The sequence below is a fragment of the Gavia stellata genome, chromosome 20 (genome assembly GCF_030936135.1).
Source record: "Gavia stellata isolate bGavSte3 chromosome 20, bGavSte3.hap2, whole genome shotgun sequence".
In the NCBI taxonomy this organism is placed as follows: Eukaryota; Metazoa; Chordata; class Aves; order Gaviiformes; family Gaviidae; genus Gavia; species Gavia stellata.
Window position 1 is genome coordinate 12,053,922 of NC_082613.1, and position 16,595 is coordinate 12,070,516.

At 41.4% G+C, this 16,595-nt stretch overlaps 1 protein-coding gene across 1 annotated transcript in view; it reads right to left on the reverse strand.

Annotated features, from left to right (window-relative positions):
• Positions 1-16,595, reverse strand: part of TOP1 (DNA topoisomerase I) — a 68,271-nt gene that overhangs the window by 5,249 nt on the left and 46,427 nt on the right. Inside the window, exons 7-16 of the mRNA XM_059827070.1 lie at positions 16,490-16,565; positions 15,378-15,475; positions 10,866-10,981; positions 7,453-7,574; positions 6,612-6,734; positions 4,976-5,163; positions 4,191-4,335; positions 2,976-3,119; positions 1,621-1,806; positions 7-75 (exon numbers count right to left, since the gene is read on the reverse strand). Coding sequence (XP_059683053.1) covers positions 7-75; positions 1,621-1,806; positions 2,976-3,119; positions 4,191-4,335; positions 4,976-5,163; positions 6,612-6,734; positions 7,453-7,574; positions 10,866-10,981; positions 15,378-15,475; positions 16,490-16,565 — 1,267 coding nt within the window. The remainder of the gene's footprint in view (positions 1-6; positions 76-1,620; positions 1,807-2,975; positions 3,120-4,190; positions 4,336-4,975; positions 5,164-6,611; positions 6,735-7,452; positions 7,575-10,865; positions 10,982-15,377; positions 15,476-16,489; positions 16,566-16,595) is intronic.

A 16,595-nucleotide genomic window follows, 5' to 3' on the forward strand; every position in this document is an offset into this window, starting at 1 on the left:
GCTTACATTGAGGCGGTCAAAGAGGTCATCCTCAGGCTGCTTGTTTTCCATGAACAGCTGAAGATTCTTAAACACCTGCAGGAAAAGAAAACCAGTAACTTCAGGCACACAGACCACACAGCACTGGGTAGCAGTAATGCACATGGAAGCAACACCGCCAGGGAGCCGTTTAAACTGTTTTCATGCAACAGTGACAACGCTGGATGTTACTCCCCAGTAGGCAAAGACCCATCTCTCAATACAACGCTTGTGTTGAAGGTTCCTCTCCAGCAACAGGAGTCCTGAGCATTCAATGCCTTTTATCCTCATCCTTTAGATCAAAATTGCAGGAGACATGATTCTGCTCTGGCTTAGCTGCCTAACAGAGAAAGAGACCCCAAAGCTACCACCTTTCCCTTACTCTCCATCATCACTCCAGCCAAAGAGACCCCTGAGCCATTTCCCATGGAGTGAAGCTACCAAAAGCCAACCCTATGTTTCATACAGTTCCATCCCAAACAAGTCTCATTGAGCTAGGAAGAATAATCAAAGCATCTTTGATTATACAGAGACCACAAATCCCAGCTCTGCATGCTCCAAATCCTCAGTTCCCAGCTTCTCAACAAAACACATTCTTCTTCTATAGGCACCTAATACACAAAGATTTCTAGTTCCACAATAATCAATTCCCCATTGTAAGCACTGAAGAAGAGACACCAAGAGGTACCAACACCAATACATTTAAAGAGGAAAAATGTTTTCTTCTTTAAACAAGGAATTAAGAATTCCAGCACATGCACATTTCTATAGCAGCCATAGTTTGGGTTTTTTCAGTTTTTTGCTCCCCAAGAGTCCAACATTTACTGCCAATTGTTGTTACAATCACCACAGTATATACATGCGGTATCTAACATACTGTGCTGACTGCAGAGCTGTGGGCCAGACGCAAAGCTGTTACACCCACAAAAACAGAAGTCTTTTTGGAGAGTGCCCTCCAGGTTCAAACTGCTGGATGGGGATTTACTCTGGAGGGAGGTCAAGATCACAGCAGATTTGAAATTGGGTCATAGGCCAGAAGCATCTGGTTCATAGGCCAGAAGTATCAGTGCAGCTATTCTGTATGCTCTGGAGCACCCAAGATCAAGATGTACCTCAGTAAGGGCTCAGCTCCAACATGAACAAAACCACTGTGACAGAGAAACTACTACCATGAAAGCCCAAGTCGAACTGCTACTCTAACAGTGCCGTCCAGCACGGTACTTCAGAACCTTTTATGCTATTACTTGTCATATGGGCCTAGAACTCTACCATCTACAGGTAAAAAACCAACTCTGCTGACCAGAACAAGACCTAAGAAACTCATATAACATAACTGTTACAGTTATGTTATGCCAACTCTGGACACTGAGACCACAGGGAAGAGCAGCAAGATGTTTAAATATCTCATCTGCTGGGTTATGTCACACCACCAGCAGCCTTATCTGCCATGGCACTGCCAATAACAAGGGAAGAACATTAATACACTTATTTTCTGGTGAGGTATCTGACCAGTGATGAAGCACCCTGTTATTGCCATCAAAACTGTGTTGACCACATTTTTCTGCAATTCAGTCTGCGTATGTGTTTGTGGAGATGCCTTACCCTCTTCTCAACAGGGACTTTGTTGTAGTATCGGATGGAGTCTTTTCCGAGGAAGTCGAACTCAACCACGTATTCCTGGCCATCCAGTTCAGGATGCAGCTTGATATGTTCTACTCTCAGAGAGCAGCAACCCACAGTGTCAGCTGTCTCTCCTTCTTCTTTTTCATTACCAGCTCTCAGGGCAAGCTACATTTATATCAAGACAAGAGAAGTAAGCATTTTAAACCATCCCAGTGATGTATAGATGCTGGAAACTTTCAGACACTGGCCTGGAATCAGCAGTGTCCACAGAAAAAGAGAAAGGGAGAAAATGCATTTGAGTGGATAAGATTGAGACTTATAAAATTCTAATAAAAACCTTAAGTTATCTTTAAATCTGTTTTAAATAACCCTAAAGCCACAAATCTACCAATCTACCAGAATATCTCATTTATTTTAAGAGAAGTTTAACGCAAGATGTTTTACCAACTTTCGCTCATTAAGTAACTCAAACTGTAAGACTGTTCTGATTAATGAAAAGCCATTTCAAAACGTTTGATATTTTTTAAAAATCAAACTGACCTCCATGTGAACTCAACTTGATACAAAATCACGAAGTTCAGTTGTTCATCTTCTACAATCCTACCTCTTCATTATGTGCTAAATAAATACACTTTAAATAGCATATAGGACACTTTGGGTTACATAGATAATCTAAAGGCTACATTTGGCTGCACAAAAAATGTGTTTTAACAGTACTGGCTAAACCAATTTCTAATTTTTGAAGAAAAGCCTCCAGCGTTCATATGAAACCACAATTATTCAAATCAAAGCTCCGTGGTTTACACCAAACCATTTTGAACAAAACCTGTTAATATAGTTGGTCAAGACACCGTACACTACCAGGGAAAGAGCTCTCTGGGAACTGGTTTTAAGTAGCTTTAAATGCATCAATACAGTTTTCTTTACACTGTGGTGAAAAAATTAGCATAATTATGAAACCTCACAACTGTGACCTCAAACTAAAGAGGTGACAAACCAGCAGAAATTCCCAGCAGGAAAACTGAAACAGCTGGAGACAAAAGGCCCACACAAAAACTTCCCAGTAATCCAACTGGGCGATTCTGGAACCAGGCTGTGAATTTTGCCTGAACTAAAACAATGCTGCCCGAAATAGCCATGTTCAGTACAATAGTTTATTGCTCTGGATTCCAGGTAATGGGAAGGAAAAGGAGACGGGAGCCTGCCCACCAGGAAGTCTCAGGATACCTTAGTAACTGGGCCCAATTCTGCCTTAGGAACAGACACACAGCATTCCTGAGTATTCCCAGCAGGACAGGAAAGATAAGAGGAGTGTGCTGGGGAACAAGCCTTACTTTATCAATGAAGTACAGCGCCACAGCCCTCTGCCGTACTTTCATCTCTTTGGATTTCCAGTCTTCTCGATACTGATTTCTGATTTTATCTACGCACTTCTTCAACCTCCGAGCTGTCTCATACTTCTGCCAGTCCTTCTCACCCTGCAGAGAAAGTTGGAATAGAGTCAGCACCAGAAAGCAGGCAAAGGACCAGTTCCGATCTGCATCTCAAGGCTTTGCAAGTCTGTGTGCGGCAAATGGTCTCACTGCACAAAAGCACTGAGATTTTGCTGCTGAACAGCTCAGTTTAAAACTATGCTGCCACGCAGCTGTAGGTAATTCAGATTTCTGTGATATTAAATGCTTCCATGGAAGCAACTATAAAGACACAAAAGATACTGTCTTCCATGCTTTTCAACATATAAATGGTTTCCTCTGCTTTATTCAGATGACACTTATGTTCTTTCAGCTGTGTAATTAAATACCCATAAAATGTAAAAGCGACATCAACAGTTCATCATCTTTATTATATATTCAAGCCATGGCAAAAAAGGGGCATGAATTCACAAGGAACAGAGATTCTTCCCTATATTCGTAGGACAAACCCCTTGCTTCCAATCCAGGAAAAAAAATCTCTTAAAAAAAGACTTAATGAGAAAAACTTAAATCCTGCTCTCAAAACTGAAGGATGCTTATCTTTCAACAGGTTTATCATTGCTTTTATGGAATTGATCCGTTGACTGGTTATTTGCTCCCACAGCAGGGTCTGTTTTCCTTCAGTCATGAGCTCCTTACCAGCCTTCTCAGCCAGTAGCCTGGCCATATTTTTAATTTTACAATTGACTAAATAGTAACCCATGGTCAGAACTTCACTACATGATCAGGCAGGGGAAGTTAGGGCCAAAAGTAGGTAAGATATCCACCAGAGCAAGTCTGGTCTTGGGTAAATTGCTTCCTTTTAGGTTTAGACAGAGTAAAGGATTCCTACTAGGAATGACACACTGATGCTTTACAAGAGACATTTTCCAGATTTCATCTGCTTCCCTGTGCAGCAATTGTATTCTTTCTTTTCAAGGGGAACAGAAGCACAGAAACTTCCCTATGGTTTTCAATCAGTGTAGGATGAAATAGCAAGACAGCTTTACTTCCTATCTCTCTCCTAGCCAACAGCTACATTTGCTTCTTGGAGACACGACCAGTAAGATTATTATTTTTCTTAAACTAGATCTTTACCTTAATTCTTGAGCTAGGGTTCAACATGATGTATTTGATAGAGCCTTGGATGTTCTCAGTCCATGACACCAGCCAGGTAACCTTGTTATCATGCCGGACCTCCTTCCATTTGTGTCCTGGTGGAGGGGGAGGGATCTTGGAATCCCTGCAGAGAATTACAAAACAGCAAATAAAAACTATTTAAAGAGACTTCCACAGCATCAAAATAGAGATAGTAATGAATACCATCACACAAAGAAAGCAGAGGGAAAGAAACTGAGGCAGCATAACTATGTATTTCCACAAGCAGGAAATCAAGTGAATCAAAGTGAACAGTCAAAGATCAGAAATGTAACTGCTACTGGTATATATCTGCTGAAGAATTATACAATAGGTGGGAACACACATTGCTAGGATCTGCTTTGATTTGTGGACACTGCAATAGTGTGGACACTTAATCAGGACAAGACTGAAGAGCAGCCCACCAAACCTTAGCCTTTGACATCAAGGAAGACAAAGTACAGCAACCAACCTAGAAGAAAACTAATTTCTGGCAACACTAGCAGGAGACTGTTTAAGCAGATGTAGGCTGTAGGCAAGAGGAAGAAAATATGTTGACAAAGTTCTACACGAAACCCATGATAGCCTTGTTCAGTCTTTGCTTGTATGACTCGGTTTCTTATCCATATAAGATAAGCAGCATGCATATTTCTACGTGCTTGAATATCAACTTATACAGGATTTAGAAAAAGAAGCTATCCTATCTAGAGAAAGCAAAGCCAAAGTGTGAAGCATCCAGTGCTCACTTGCTGCAGTTAATGATGATGTCTTCTGGCATGATGCGTCTCTTCAACATGCCCATTTTGGGATGGTTCCCACGACCTCGGAAGAGACCTGGGGGTTCAATCTTAAAGTTGGCAATCCTCTCCTTGTGGTTGTCCATCACGCAGTAACCATATTCCTTCAATAACCGCTCATTCTCCTCTTTGATTTTCTGCAAAAAGCCAAAAGCAAAGATGATATGGTATATCCAGCACCACATACATCTCTAAATGCCAAGACTAAAAAATGTTGATACTTGCACCACACTAATGCTGAAGACCCAGTTCAAAACAAGATCCCCATCATGCCAAGTGCTGTATCGACACACAGAGCAGCAGACTGCCCAGAAAAGCATTCATAAAATGCAAGCAGCACAAACAAACTGGAAAAAGGGAAAGAATGTGAGGAAACTCTTAAAAATTGTATTTGAGGGTAATAGATTAGGGCTGGTGAAGACAGCTACAATTTTGCCACAATAGAGGCATTTACCTCTATCTACATACCACAGCTACAAGGGCAGCCCCAGCACAGTACTGCTGCTTTATAGTCTATACTCAGCATTTGACATCCACCAGACTTTACATCTTGTTGTTTATGTATAAAAACCTCAGACTTCTGTGTTTGAACTCAGCATCTGTAAGCAGGCAGAGGAATGTCTCCAGTCTGCCGCATGTCAAGCCTGTGTCAGCAAATGGTCTGGTAAGTAGAACACAGTCTCCTAAGTAAAAATGTGCTGAGATTTCACTGCATACTTCTGTGCTTGAACACTAATTATATAGAAGGAAAAATAAAAACATTGCAGCTCAATATAAAACATCTGACCCACAGACAGCACTGGTGCGCCAGCTAAGAAAACTAACAGAAAAAGCCACTTCTGCTCCATTGTAATAGCTACCACAAGGTAGCTACCAAGAGAAGGGCTCACCCACATTTATCAAATGGAAACAGGGCTCTCTATTTTGGTGGGATTCCTCTGACCCCAAAGGCCATAATTCCAAGTTACCACCAGGCCCCTCACTCAAAGAACAATTACTGTAGCATTGCAAAAGATCAAGTGAGAACTTGGGGCAAGCTTCCGACTTCCATTGCAGTTAAGTCTCAGTCATCTAAAAACTATTTAGTTCTCTCCCCACAAGCCACTGTAGCCATGGTACTGGAAAATAAAGTTCGTTTTTTATTCAGAAAACTGCATTACCTTATCAGGTATTTTATTCACTAATGTCATTGCTGCATCCCTTCCACCATCCCAATTTTGCCCTCCAAACCCAAGGAGCTTCTAAACCAAAAATCTATCCTTAACTGAGTATCCACTGCTCATTATTGGCCAGCAAACAAGGCTCCCATGGACACAGCACCTCTGATTCTCATTTACTTAAGCAGGATCAGGAGCCTCAGCCCTATCAATATCATTTTAAATTAGGATGAAGACTCTGCTGTAAATACAGTGCTTTGCCTTACCTGAGCTGCACAGTAAAGATTCCTACAGTTAACATGAAAGTAGTAATTTGAAAGCCAGTAAACACTGACTTATAAACGGCAAGGCAGGCAGAGGAATGATTACACGAAGATGTTTACAAGCCAGCTGAGAATCAAGAAGTCTCCTAGAATTCCCTCTGGTACCTGTTTTTCCTCCTTGGACATCTGTTTCCTAGCTTCCGACTGAGCTTTGAAATACTGGCTCATGTGGGTGAAGTCACACTTGCTGAGGTTGGTGATAGTGCTCTTCTCTTCAGAGGTCATTTCCTTGCAGAAAGAAAGTAGCGCTTTAAGTTTTCATACATAGTAAGTTTTCATGCATAGCAGAGCTTACCCTACCCCAGGCAGTTTAAACAGGAACAATAGACAGGTTCTCACAATAAACCCCCAAAGAACCCCCAAATTCTTGCACATGCTCACTCCAGCTAAGGTCAAAGAGAAAAGGACAAGAAGCAGAGCGTATGGAGTGCCGGCCTTCCAGGGGTCTGAGCTCTGCGAGCCCTGGGCAATGCTGTACCACCTCCCAAAGCACTCTCACACTGAACAGTGGCTAGAATTGTTGAGGGATAGGGAGAAAAATCCAGTAACCCATCCAGGAAAACTGCATCAACTGATCTAAAGGCTGATAAGATGACTGAGGTGAAGTTCTGAGGTTTAGGTCTTTGGAAGGGCTTTCCTTCTGATATAAAGCTGGCTCTTCAACAAGGCATGTAACAGTCAGAACAGCTATACCCCATCATGCTATAACAGGCAGACTTGCTTGGGAGAAGTCTGACTTTGTTGGTTTAGAAAGGTATTTATGATAGGGTCCTTCCCAGTGAAACTACAGGATAAACTGGAAACTTCACAGCTTCGATCTGAGGCAGCTTTTAGTTGCCTCAAGCTAACTTTCCTGTGCATGGAACAGTAGCCCCTTTTCACTGCCCAGTGCTGAGGAGACACTGGCCATGCCTGCAGTCACTGCAGCCCAGGACTACATGCATACCTTTCTCCAGTCTTTGAAAAAGTTTTTCCTGAAGATCTCCTTCGTAGTGTACTCATGATCAAGCATTTTTGCGAAGAACGTCGCAACTTCTTCTGCTTTGGTGCTCAGCTTCATGACTTTACCTACAAAGAAAGGTTTTCTTTTTAAAGAAAATGGTAAACAGGAATTGAAGCAGAAAGAGGCCATAGTAACTACCTTAAAGGACTCTATATTTTTACCACAGAGAAGTTTTTCTTAAAAATGTTACACAGTACAGCAAATTGGATGGACAAAGGAAACAGAGGAGCACAATTGCTTGACTTTCATCATAAACATTTTGAAAAAAGTTTCCTCTGGAATCTAAACATTAAAAAAAGCAATAGCAATCTGATGAGACAGGTCTGAGAGATGCAGGGCAGGAAGGGGAAAAGGCCTCCTGCAGGAAACCCTATGCTGAGACACCTCAGTGGTGTGTACGCTCCTGGGAAGATACTGCTGTTTGAAGTGAAAGAGGCAAGGGATTTTATTAAATTTCATATTCCGGCACTCAGACATATGGGAAATACAATCTCTGTATTCCTCTTCTACCCACAGAAGGGCTCCGCTTTGGAACACCCCTTCTAGCCTTTAGCTATTTCTAGCCAGGAAGAGCCCTTCCTATGTATACACCACAAATAGGCTGGAAAGCGATGCCAAATATTTAACTCCCCTTTACTGCAGGGAAACGTGTCAGAATTCTGCTAATCATTCCCTCTGCTGTGGGAATGCACTCCCGTATCTCCAAATCAGGCTCAAAAGCTAGTAATTTTTAAGGCAGACTGAGCTTTCAGTGAATGGAGAGGTCACATTTCAGCTTATCTGCAAGACTGCAGTACAAAGTGCTGCAAGGGAAGACTTTAAAACACAAGGGAAAAGAGGCTGCTGCAACATCGAAGCTGCGGATTCGACATCTAACATTCCTATTGAGCGCCTTTTTAGTTCAGATTGCATTCCTGACGACACGTGAGGTGCCAGTGATCCCTGTGAAGGATTTGCATGCAGCTCACATCTCCAGCTAGTTGCAAGAAATATTTAAAGTCTCAATGGGGTGGCAGACAGTCAACACCTGTGGATTTTTTAACAACCATTTTACTGCACAGAAGTCAATACAAGAAACACTACTGTTGATTCTATGCTTTAGGAAAAAAAATACCACACTTTTGATTTACTATGTTTTAAAAAGTTGCATCATCTCCAAAATTAAACCATGAGAGTCATCTATAAAGCCTTAAGGAGCTATAAACCCTCGTAAAACAGGACTTAGCAAAAGGCCTTCCCAATAATCTGCGAATATTACACAATTAAATTAAACCAACAGTAACTCTGCCAATTTTTAAGCTGCAAACTAAAATACAGCATTTGTTTGCTTATAACAGGAAATGGGGGAGGGAGAGACAGCAAGGGAAACAGTTTTTCCAGGCTGCAAGTCTAGCGTAGAAAAGGCTATCAAGTTCGTAACATGTTATGGGGCTAAAATGACTAATATTTTTCCCAAATTACTGAAGGCTGTCACCTTTACCTAATTACTTTATAATATATTTCATTGGACTCAATTTCCTCTTTTTTACAAAGGTTTGAAAAGGCTCTCAGTAACAGGGCTGGAAAAGAAAAAAAGCTATTTATTCCAGAGCCGTGAATATTAGTTACCTGACTTAAAAACTGAAAAACAGAGCAAGCAGGGGACATAACGAGCAGAAAAGACTGAAACACAACTGCCACCATCTACTCTCCTACCTCACCCTATCTACAGAAAAACACGCAAGTTCAAGCCCCCTCTAGGGTACGAGACATAGCTTGTTAACCCACAGTCACAAAAACATATAGTCAAGCCGTAAAAGATGGTTTGGGCATTTCAAGCTCCTTCACTGAGTCTGGTATTGTAAGCACTGACAATAGGTCCAGCAGTCATTATGTTAGATGAAAACAGGCGGTTTCACCACAATGCAATCACTAGGCAAGGGACGGATTCCTCCGGTGAGAGCCTGCAGCCTGGCAGCTAGCTGGCCAGCCATGGCGTGATTATTGGACTCTACAAATCATCCTAGGATAATCTTGAAATTAGACAATGCCTTGTGAGCACAGACAGCGGCTCTCAGCAGCTGCTGTGTGAAGCAGACATCTGATTTTTTGCCTAGTTTCTCAAGAAAGACTTATGTGATTGCTTCATTTGCCAGACCCCCCTGCCCACCCCATAATTGTTGAGCCTATTGATGAATTTCTGCCATGACAGAGACCGAGGTTGCAAAAATCCCTGCACTTCCTAGAGGTTTCTAGCCATAGATGGCTAGAGAGAAGAGGAGCTTATTGCTGCCTGCACCAAAGGAATAGCTACAGTGCAATTTGCCCCTCCCCTTCTCTAGACAGCAGGAGAGATATCATACATTCTTCAATATAGGAAAAAAGTTTCCAACTTTGTATCAAGTTCTTATCAAACCCTAAGAAAGAAGTCTGTAGACCTCCCTGATCACCGTGCTACTTGCTTGGAGATAGCCTTTAACAGGATGCAATATGTTTATTTCATTACATTGTTGCTGAAGATGAATGCCACCTATTTCTCAGTATTTAAAAACACTGTGTCATGTCACATGAAAACAGCATGTTGCTCCTGGAAGAGTTCCATGCGCAGATGTCCCCTTCACCAAAAATTATGTTTTCATCCATTGAAATGCCTCCCACTTAATTCAATCCTGGCTTAATTTGATCCTTCATTTAACATGATCACAGGACTAAAAGGAAATACACGGGTCATCAAGTCTGGTCTCCAGCAGGCATCACATCATATAATCCCTTCCACATGAGCCTCTAACAACCAGTCAGCCCAGCATATTAGAATCCCACATCAATTAGTTCTACCACACGCAATGGCTAGTGAGTGGGACCATGACTTACACCACAGGGCTGTGTCCTTGAGGCCAGGGTCATCCCATGCATTCCTACAAGATCCTAATCATCTGTATCAAAATTCAATTGTCTTTTATTCCACTCATGCCACCAAATGATCACAAATTTCATCACAGATGATGGAAGTTACAATTCATAAGGTTAAAGAAAACAGAGCAAGCCTAAAGGTGACCAGTGACGAAGCAGTTACAATTATGTACTCTTCTGGTTATACACTGCGTAAGACTCTCTCATACTGTTAAGCAACCTGAGAGATTTACCACCGTAACAGAGTTAGAACAAGTTCATCTCTGTGTCAACTCGGTTAGCAGGATTCAGCAGGCTGTTTCTTTACTTCCATGGATCGTTCTTTCACTTAGCTGTTGAGGAACTTCTTTTAAGCTAACCACTAAAACAAAACCACCTCCTCATCTCTTCAGTCCCCGGAAGAACGCCACAATAACCTGAGAATGTTTATTTCTCTTCCCGGCAAGTGGAAACACAGATTAACTCACCATCATAATAAAACTTGACATTTTCAGGCAGAGGTTCATATGGTGGAGCAAATACAGGACCTTTGTGCTCTAGGAACTTCCATTTAATGCCTTCTGGGTAGCGCTCTTCTTCCCACCTTCAAGAGAGAAATATGAACCAATACAATTTTAACCTCCTATTCTTCATTTTATTACTATGTGGGTATAAGAGTACGCTAAAGAAAAATCAGCAAGCAATCATTGCTTTGCCACGCACAGACCAAGTACAAATATTCAATGCACTGTCACCATTTATTTTCTTCCCCCCGCCCTTTTTTTTTTTAAAAGCACAGCCATGTCCATGGACAGAACACCTTGGGTCACAGGTTATCTGATGACACCATAGTCCTCACCTCCCACTTGCTGCTCTTTTCACAAAATCACACAGCTGAAAAAACTTAGAACTTAATGAAGAATTCAGGCTTGTAAAGCAGCTAGGATCATGCCAAATTAGAGTCAGCTGTGATCTAACATCAGGTCCAGGATGCCTGTTCAGCAAAGCCAAACAATTGTAGTATATTATGCAGCTGCTTTCAGATGTGGACAAGTATGCCATTAAGGGCAGAGATAAAGAAACAGATGTTCATTTACGACCTAAATGAGAACAAACCTGCTCAGATGAGAAAGACTGAAACCTGTGCTCATTGTTTTAAATTCATACCAATTCTTTGGGTAAGAAAAGCATACTAGAAGAAAAACAGAGTAGCAGAGGAAAATTGCAAACTTGCCTTAAAGTACCTCTACAAAAATATTTTGCAAATGATGCATTAGGTGTCACAACACAGCAAGGTAGGCGCCACCAATCCCACATTCCAATTGAACAAACTCACAGGGTCAGCGATTGATTCACAGAGAAAAGGAGTCCCACCAGGCCAGTATCCTCCCCCCAGTTCCCAGTACCCTGTGCCTAAGCCACAGATTCCACACTCTTCCCCTCTACACTTCTTTCATGATTACCAGAACATTACTGCTACATGCTGCTGGCATAGGATTCCCTGCTGAGAAAGGCTATTTTACCTTTGTGATTAATCAACTGGAAGACCATTAACGTGTCACAGCACTCGGTCTTTGAATTGCCCAGACAACTTTGTTGAGCAGCTGTGACAATAAAAAACCCTTAAGCTTCCCTCTAGTGTCAGCCCTATGGAGTAGTCCCATTCTGGGTACAACAGCAGCTGAGAAGAGACATGCATGTACTGCATGCATCTCAGGAATTGTGATGCACAAATCCAGATCAGTTCATACCTAGTAAGATAACGGGGTCACCATACAGAAGATAAGCGCTGTATAGAGAAAAGAGCTTCTGCTAGAAGATGCTAAAAATGCTTCACTGGTGCCTGTACATCAATAATTTAGGAACAACAACAACAACTGCATGGGACACAGTGCTTTGCTACAGTTAGAAAGGCACCATCTTTGACCACAGCACTAGACCTGACTTTTTCTCATGAGAAGCACAGTAACATCTTTAACAGCAAAGCACACAATCCTAGCTATCAGTACAAAACCTGCATGTCAGATTTCAGTCCCTGGCTAGGAAGAAGGCTTGAGTAAACTATGTTGATATAAAAAACTAATATTGACATTTGAAGTCTAGATCCCAAACATTTATATTCCTAATGATTGTTTTTAAATTAATTAGAAGCTAGAAATCTAAATATTTTGTCAAACATAGGCCTAGGCTCTTCCACCCAGAAGCTGCTTCCAGCAAAATAAATCTAAACCATTCGCCCCTCCTCCCAGCCAGAAAAAAGCTATCCTCTCTGACAATGATTATTTTTATTCTGGTAGGAAAAAAATGAGGGGATCATTCACAGTAGCTACTACTTTACAGGATAGGTTTGTCATTCTTGCTTTTCAGCTGTGGCTTTTTAAGATTTATTGCTCTCGTATTTACTTGACAAGAAATTCTGTTCCTCTACCCATTCCCGTTCTTTTATAAGGGACACATGCAAAAGCAGTGCTAGAAAGGTAGTAGTTTAAATAGATAGCTGAAGCACATTGTGCCTTTTGGGAGGGCTATAAGGAAACATGGGATCCATGGGGTGGTTTCTAAGCCCAAAGCTACCAGAAAGTTTACTGCCGAAAGATCACAAACCATTCCCAATCCCACCTCCACCTTCCTAAACCTCATGCATAAGCGTTAAGACAAAAGGTAAAAGTGAGCCTCCTGAGGTCAGCCAACTTTTCATCCTCATTTGGTTTTAAACAAAAAAAGCACGACAGCAACACTGCCCAAGGTCCTAAAGCAACGTTCTGCAAATGATTTTGTGGGAGCAAGGAGAACATGGCCTTACTGTTTTCAGCAGACACTGTGCTAATCAGTCATACAGGTTCCTTGATTAAATCCCATATCAAACCTGTCTAAGAATGCCAGGGTGGCTCAGGAAGGTAGAGCTGGGGAGGGTTTTTCAAGTGGAATGAAAATAGAGAAGATTCTTAGGAAAAAAAAAAAACCTAATATACCTTAAGGATATGTTACTTCAAGAAAATGAACATGCTGTAACACAAGGTGGGAGAAGTGTTCATAAGGTATACTTCTGGATCACATATTCTTCACACGCTGACAGGGTGTGAAAATGACCTCTAAAAGAGCTTCACATGGTGATGAACGAGGCCAGTGCCTTGGGAACATCTAGCATCAAGTATTCACATAAGTGAGGATGAAAATGCTCAAGGCAGCAAGCACTTGAGGGAGCAGCCAAAAAACAGCTAGCAAGACGTTCAGAAAATTGACTCAGATGGAACATAAAATGCCCTTAAGAGACACAACTGAAATGCAGATGAAACCCTGTCCAGCAAAGACACACTATACAAAGCTGCAGATGGACAACAGGAACATCAGCAGAAGGATGCAGTTACCTACTGCCAAATTTTGCAAAACATGCTTTCAAAGGCAGTTTTCCTCAGCAGTAAGCACAAACCACAGCGTTTAACACAGCTACCTGGGACTGTGCTGCCAAGGCAGGTGAGGGGAGAACAGTATGGCTTTCCAGTAAAGGTCTGCTGTTGAAGGATACAGACTACAATACAAGGGAGCTGTGATAACAGAATATTAAGTTAGACAGAACCAGCAAGGGCAGCTGAGACAAAGCCAAAAAGACAACAGATTGGGAAGGCTTAAAGAGACCTTCTGTAGCTTCCTATTGCTTCAAGTCCCTGTAGTTTTGTTAATGTCAAAGAACATTAAAAATATGCTGTCAAAGGGATCGAGAAAGAAGTAGATTGCTCAAAACAAAAGTCAGGATAGTTTTGGGGAGGGGCCTGAAAATCAAACGTCTAAGAGATTATGCAAGCATGAAAAAAAATATGCAAGCGCTGATGTTCTGAGAAAGCCGAGACAATCAAAGAGAAATATGCAAAGACTATAAACACTACAGAAGAATTTTTCTTTTTAAAGATGATTCAATAAGAGTGACAATAAAGGGGTAAAAGACTGAACCTGAAAGGACTGAAGAAGATTGCAAAGGCATTCCCCAACACTACAGATCTATTAAAAATAGCCAAATGATCTGAGAAAAGAAAACGCGTATGGAAACATCATCCCCAAAAGGTCATAAAAATACATTACAGGAGATTACAGGAGTCCAGGAAACACATACGCTTTTGAAAACCACATATGCATTAAATGGAGGGAAGTACTAAGGCCCGAACTTCAAAACACACAAGTAATAGCTCCTCAAATCCAGCAATAGCAATAGTTTAAATTACTGTGGTTAAAAAAATCCAGCAGGTTTCTTAGAGCATTACTGATGCAGCACAGGCCTGTCTTCCAAATGAACCACAAAGTTCAGATTTATTTAAAAAAGGTTCTAAAAAAAATTGAAGAGTGAGTGAAAGCACAACGTCAGTTGCTCAGCGATGTTACTTTAGGATCCTGGGCAAGACAGAAAGTGCTTTCCATTCAAAACTTATTTTCAAAATTCATTTTCCAAAGCTTGGCTGGTCACTTGACCAACTTTCATTTCTGTGCCAGAGGCAGGAGCAGTTTTGAGAAGCACACAGTTGACATCCAGCTAGAATAAAAAGGTAGACACCCTCTCACGTTGTACCCTCTATATAACATAGGTAAGATCTACTAGAATACTTGTTAATATATCTGAACATATTTATATATTCCTGCTGATAACCCCAAGCCTACAAGTTTTCATATTGCTCTGAAGAGTGTCAGCAGGGAGCAGGTTCCAGGCACAAGAACACAGGTGTCTGATCATTATGGGCAGCCTCTACATTCTACAGACACAAAAAACCCAACGCACAAAAAACTTATTTCTTGTTTTAGGCATACCAAAAAAAGGTATTTCACTTCTACTTCAGAGGATGAACATAGTGAATGAGATATTTATTTAGTGCTTAACAGAACATAAGCAATTATTCAGAACAAATCCTCATGAATCAATGAAGGAAAGCCAGGTGTGCTTATTCAGTCAGCATGGGAGTTAACAGGGAAAGTCCAGGTGCAGAGAGAAGACTACTTCATTGATATATAGTTACCATTTCCATTTTTGTTCCTCTTCTTTTTTCGGCTTCTTTCTCTTGTCCGCTTCAGGGACTTTCTTATCTTTGCTCTTAGCTTTCTTTGCTTTGCTGTCCTGCAAAATGAGTAAGAAACTGTTAGAACAAGCTACTGTATTTCCCCCCCTTCCTGAAAAGATGTTTTAAAACTAAAAGACTGTCTCTTGGGGTATATAAGTTTGACCACAAACAACTGAACTACTGTGGACTCACTACATAAATGCGCTCTTAGATCATCCTATTAAGTCAAAGTCTGCTGATGGTCCCACTTAAGTTTTAAGCCAAATTCTTTTATTTTACACTTGGAACATGCTAAGTGCACACACAGCCAGTTATTCTGCCTCACCTGATAAGCGGCAAGTCTGGGCCATAGTAACATGATTGCTTAGTTACAGAAACACCCTCCTTGGCCTGCACTAGTGTATCTAGTCTGGCAAATGCTACAGAGCACACTTACACCACTGTGAGGTGGCTTCTGGGAACGTACTGATAGATGCTCACTATAGAGACACTTTCATTGACGGGAAGAATTAACCATGTTGCCAGGAGGTGCTTGCAACATGTGGCTCACAAGGGTATCTTTGCTAGATGTGGAGCATAATTCATCAGTCTCAAATTATGGCTAACCTCTCTTCGCCAAGTCCCTCTCCAAAGAAATTTCCACCCTAGGCTCCACCTAAAAGCTTTAAGCATCTTTCTAGCAGCTAATCTCAGTTTCATCTCCTCTGCTTTTGAACTGCGCTACATCATCTGTACAATTACCAGATGTTATTAGTAAGGCTCCTCTACCCTCTGCGAGCTACTTAACAGAAGGACTGTGAATTATCTGGAACAGGCTGGAAGTTCACATCCTGGAGACATCTCCGTCCGTTAGGAGTAGGAGAGAAAGTTTTCCTGATTTTTTTTATACATTATGGCTCAGATAAGTTAACCTGCACCATAGGTGGGGATCTACCACACGCAGCTTTGTCCCAGACTGGCCCCTGCCCTCCTTACCCTTAAATCAGATTCCCCTTTCTCTACATAATTCAAGACCAAATTGTCAACCTTGCTTTTCTTGATCACAGAAATAAACTTGTCTTTCACATTACCTCTTCTTCCTCTTGTTTCCTTTTCTTTGCTTTCTTGATGTCTTCTGTTTTGATTTTCTTGGGTTTGTACTCAGCACTAAGAACAGAAAGACTAGCTGATGAAAAT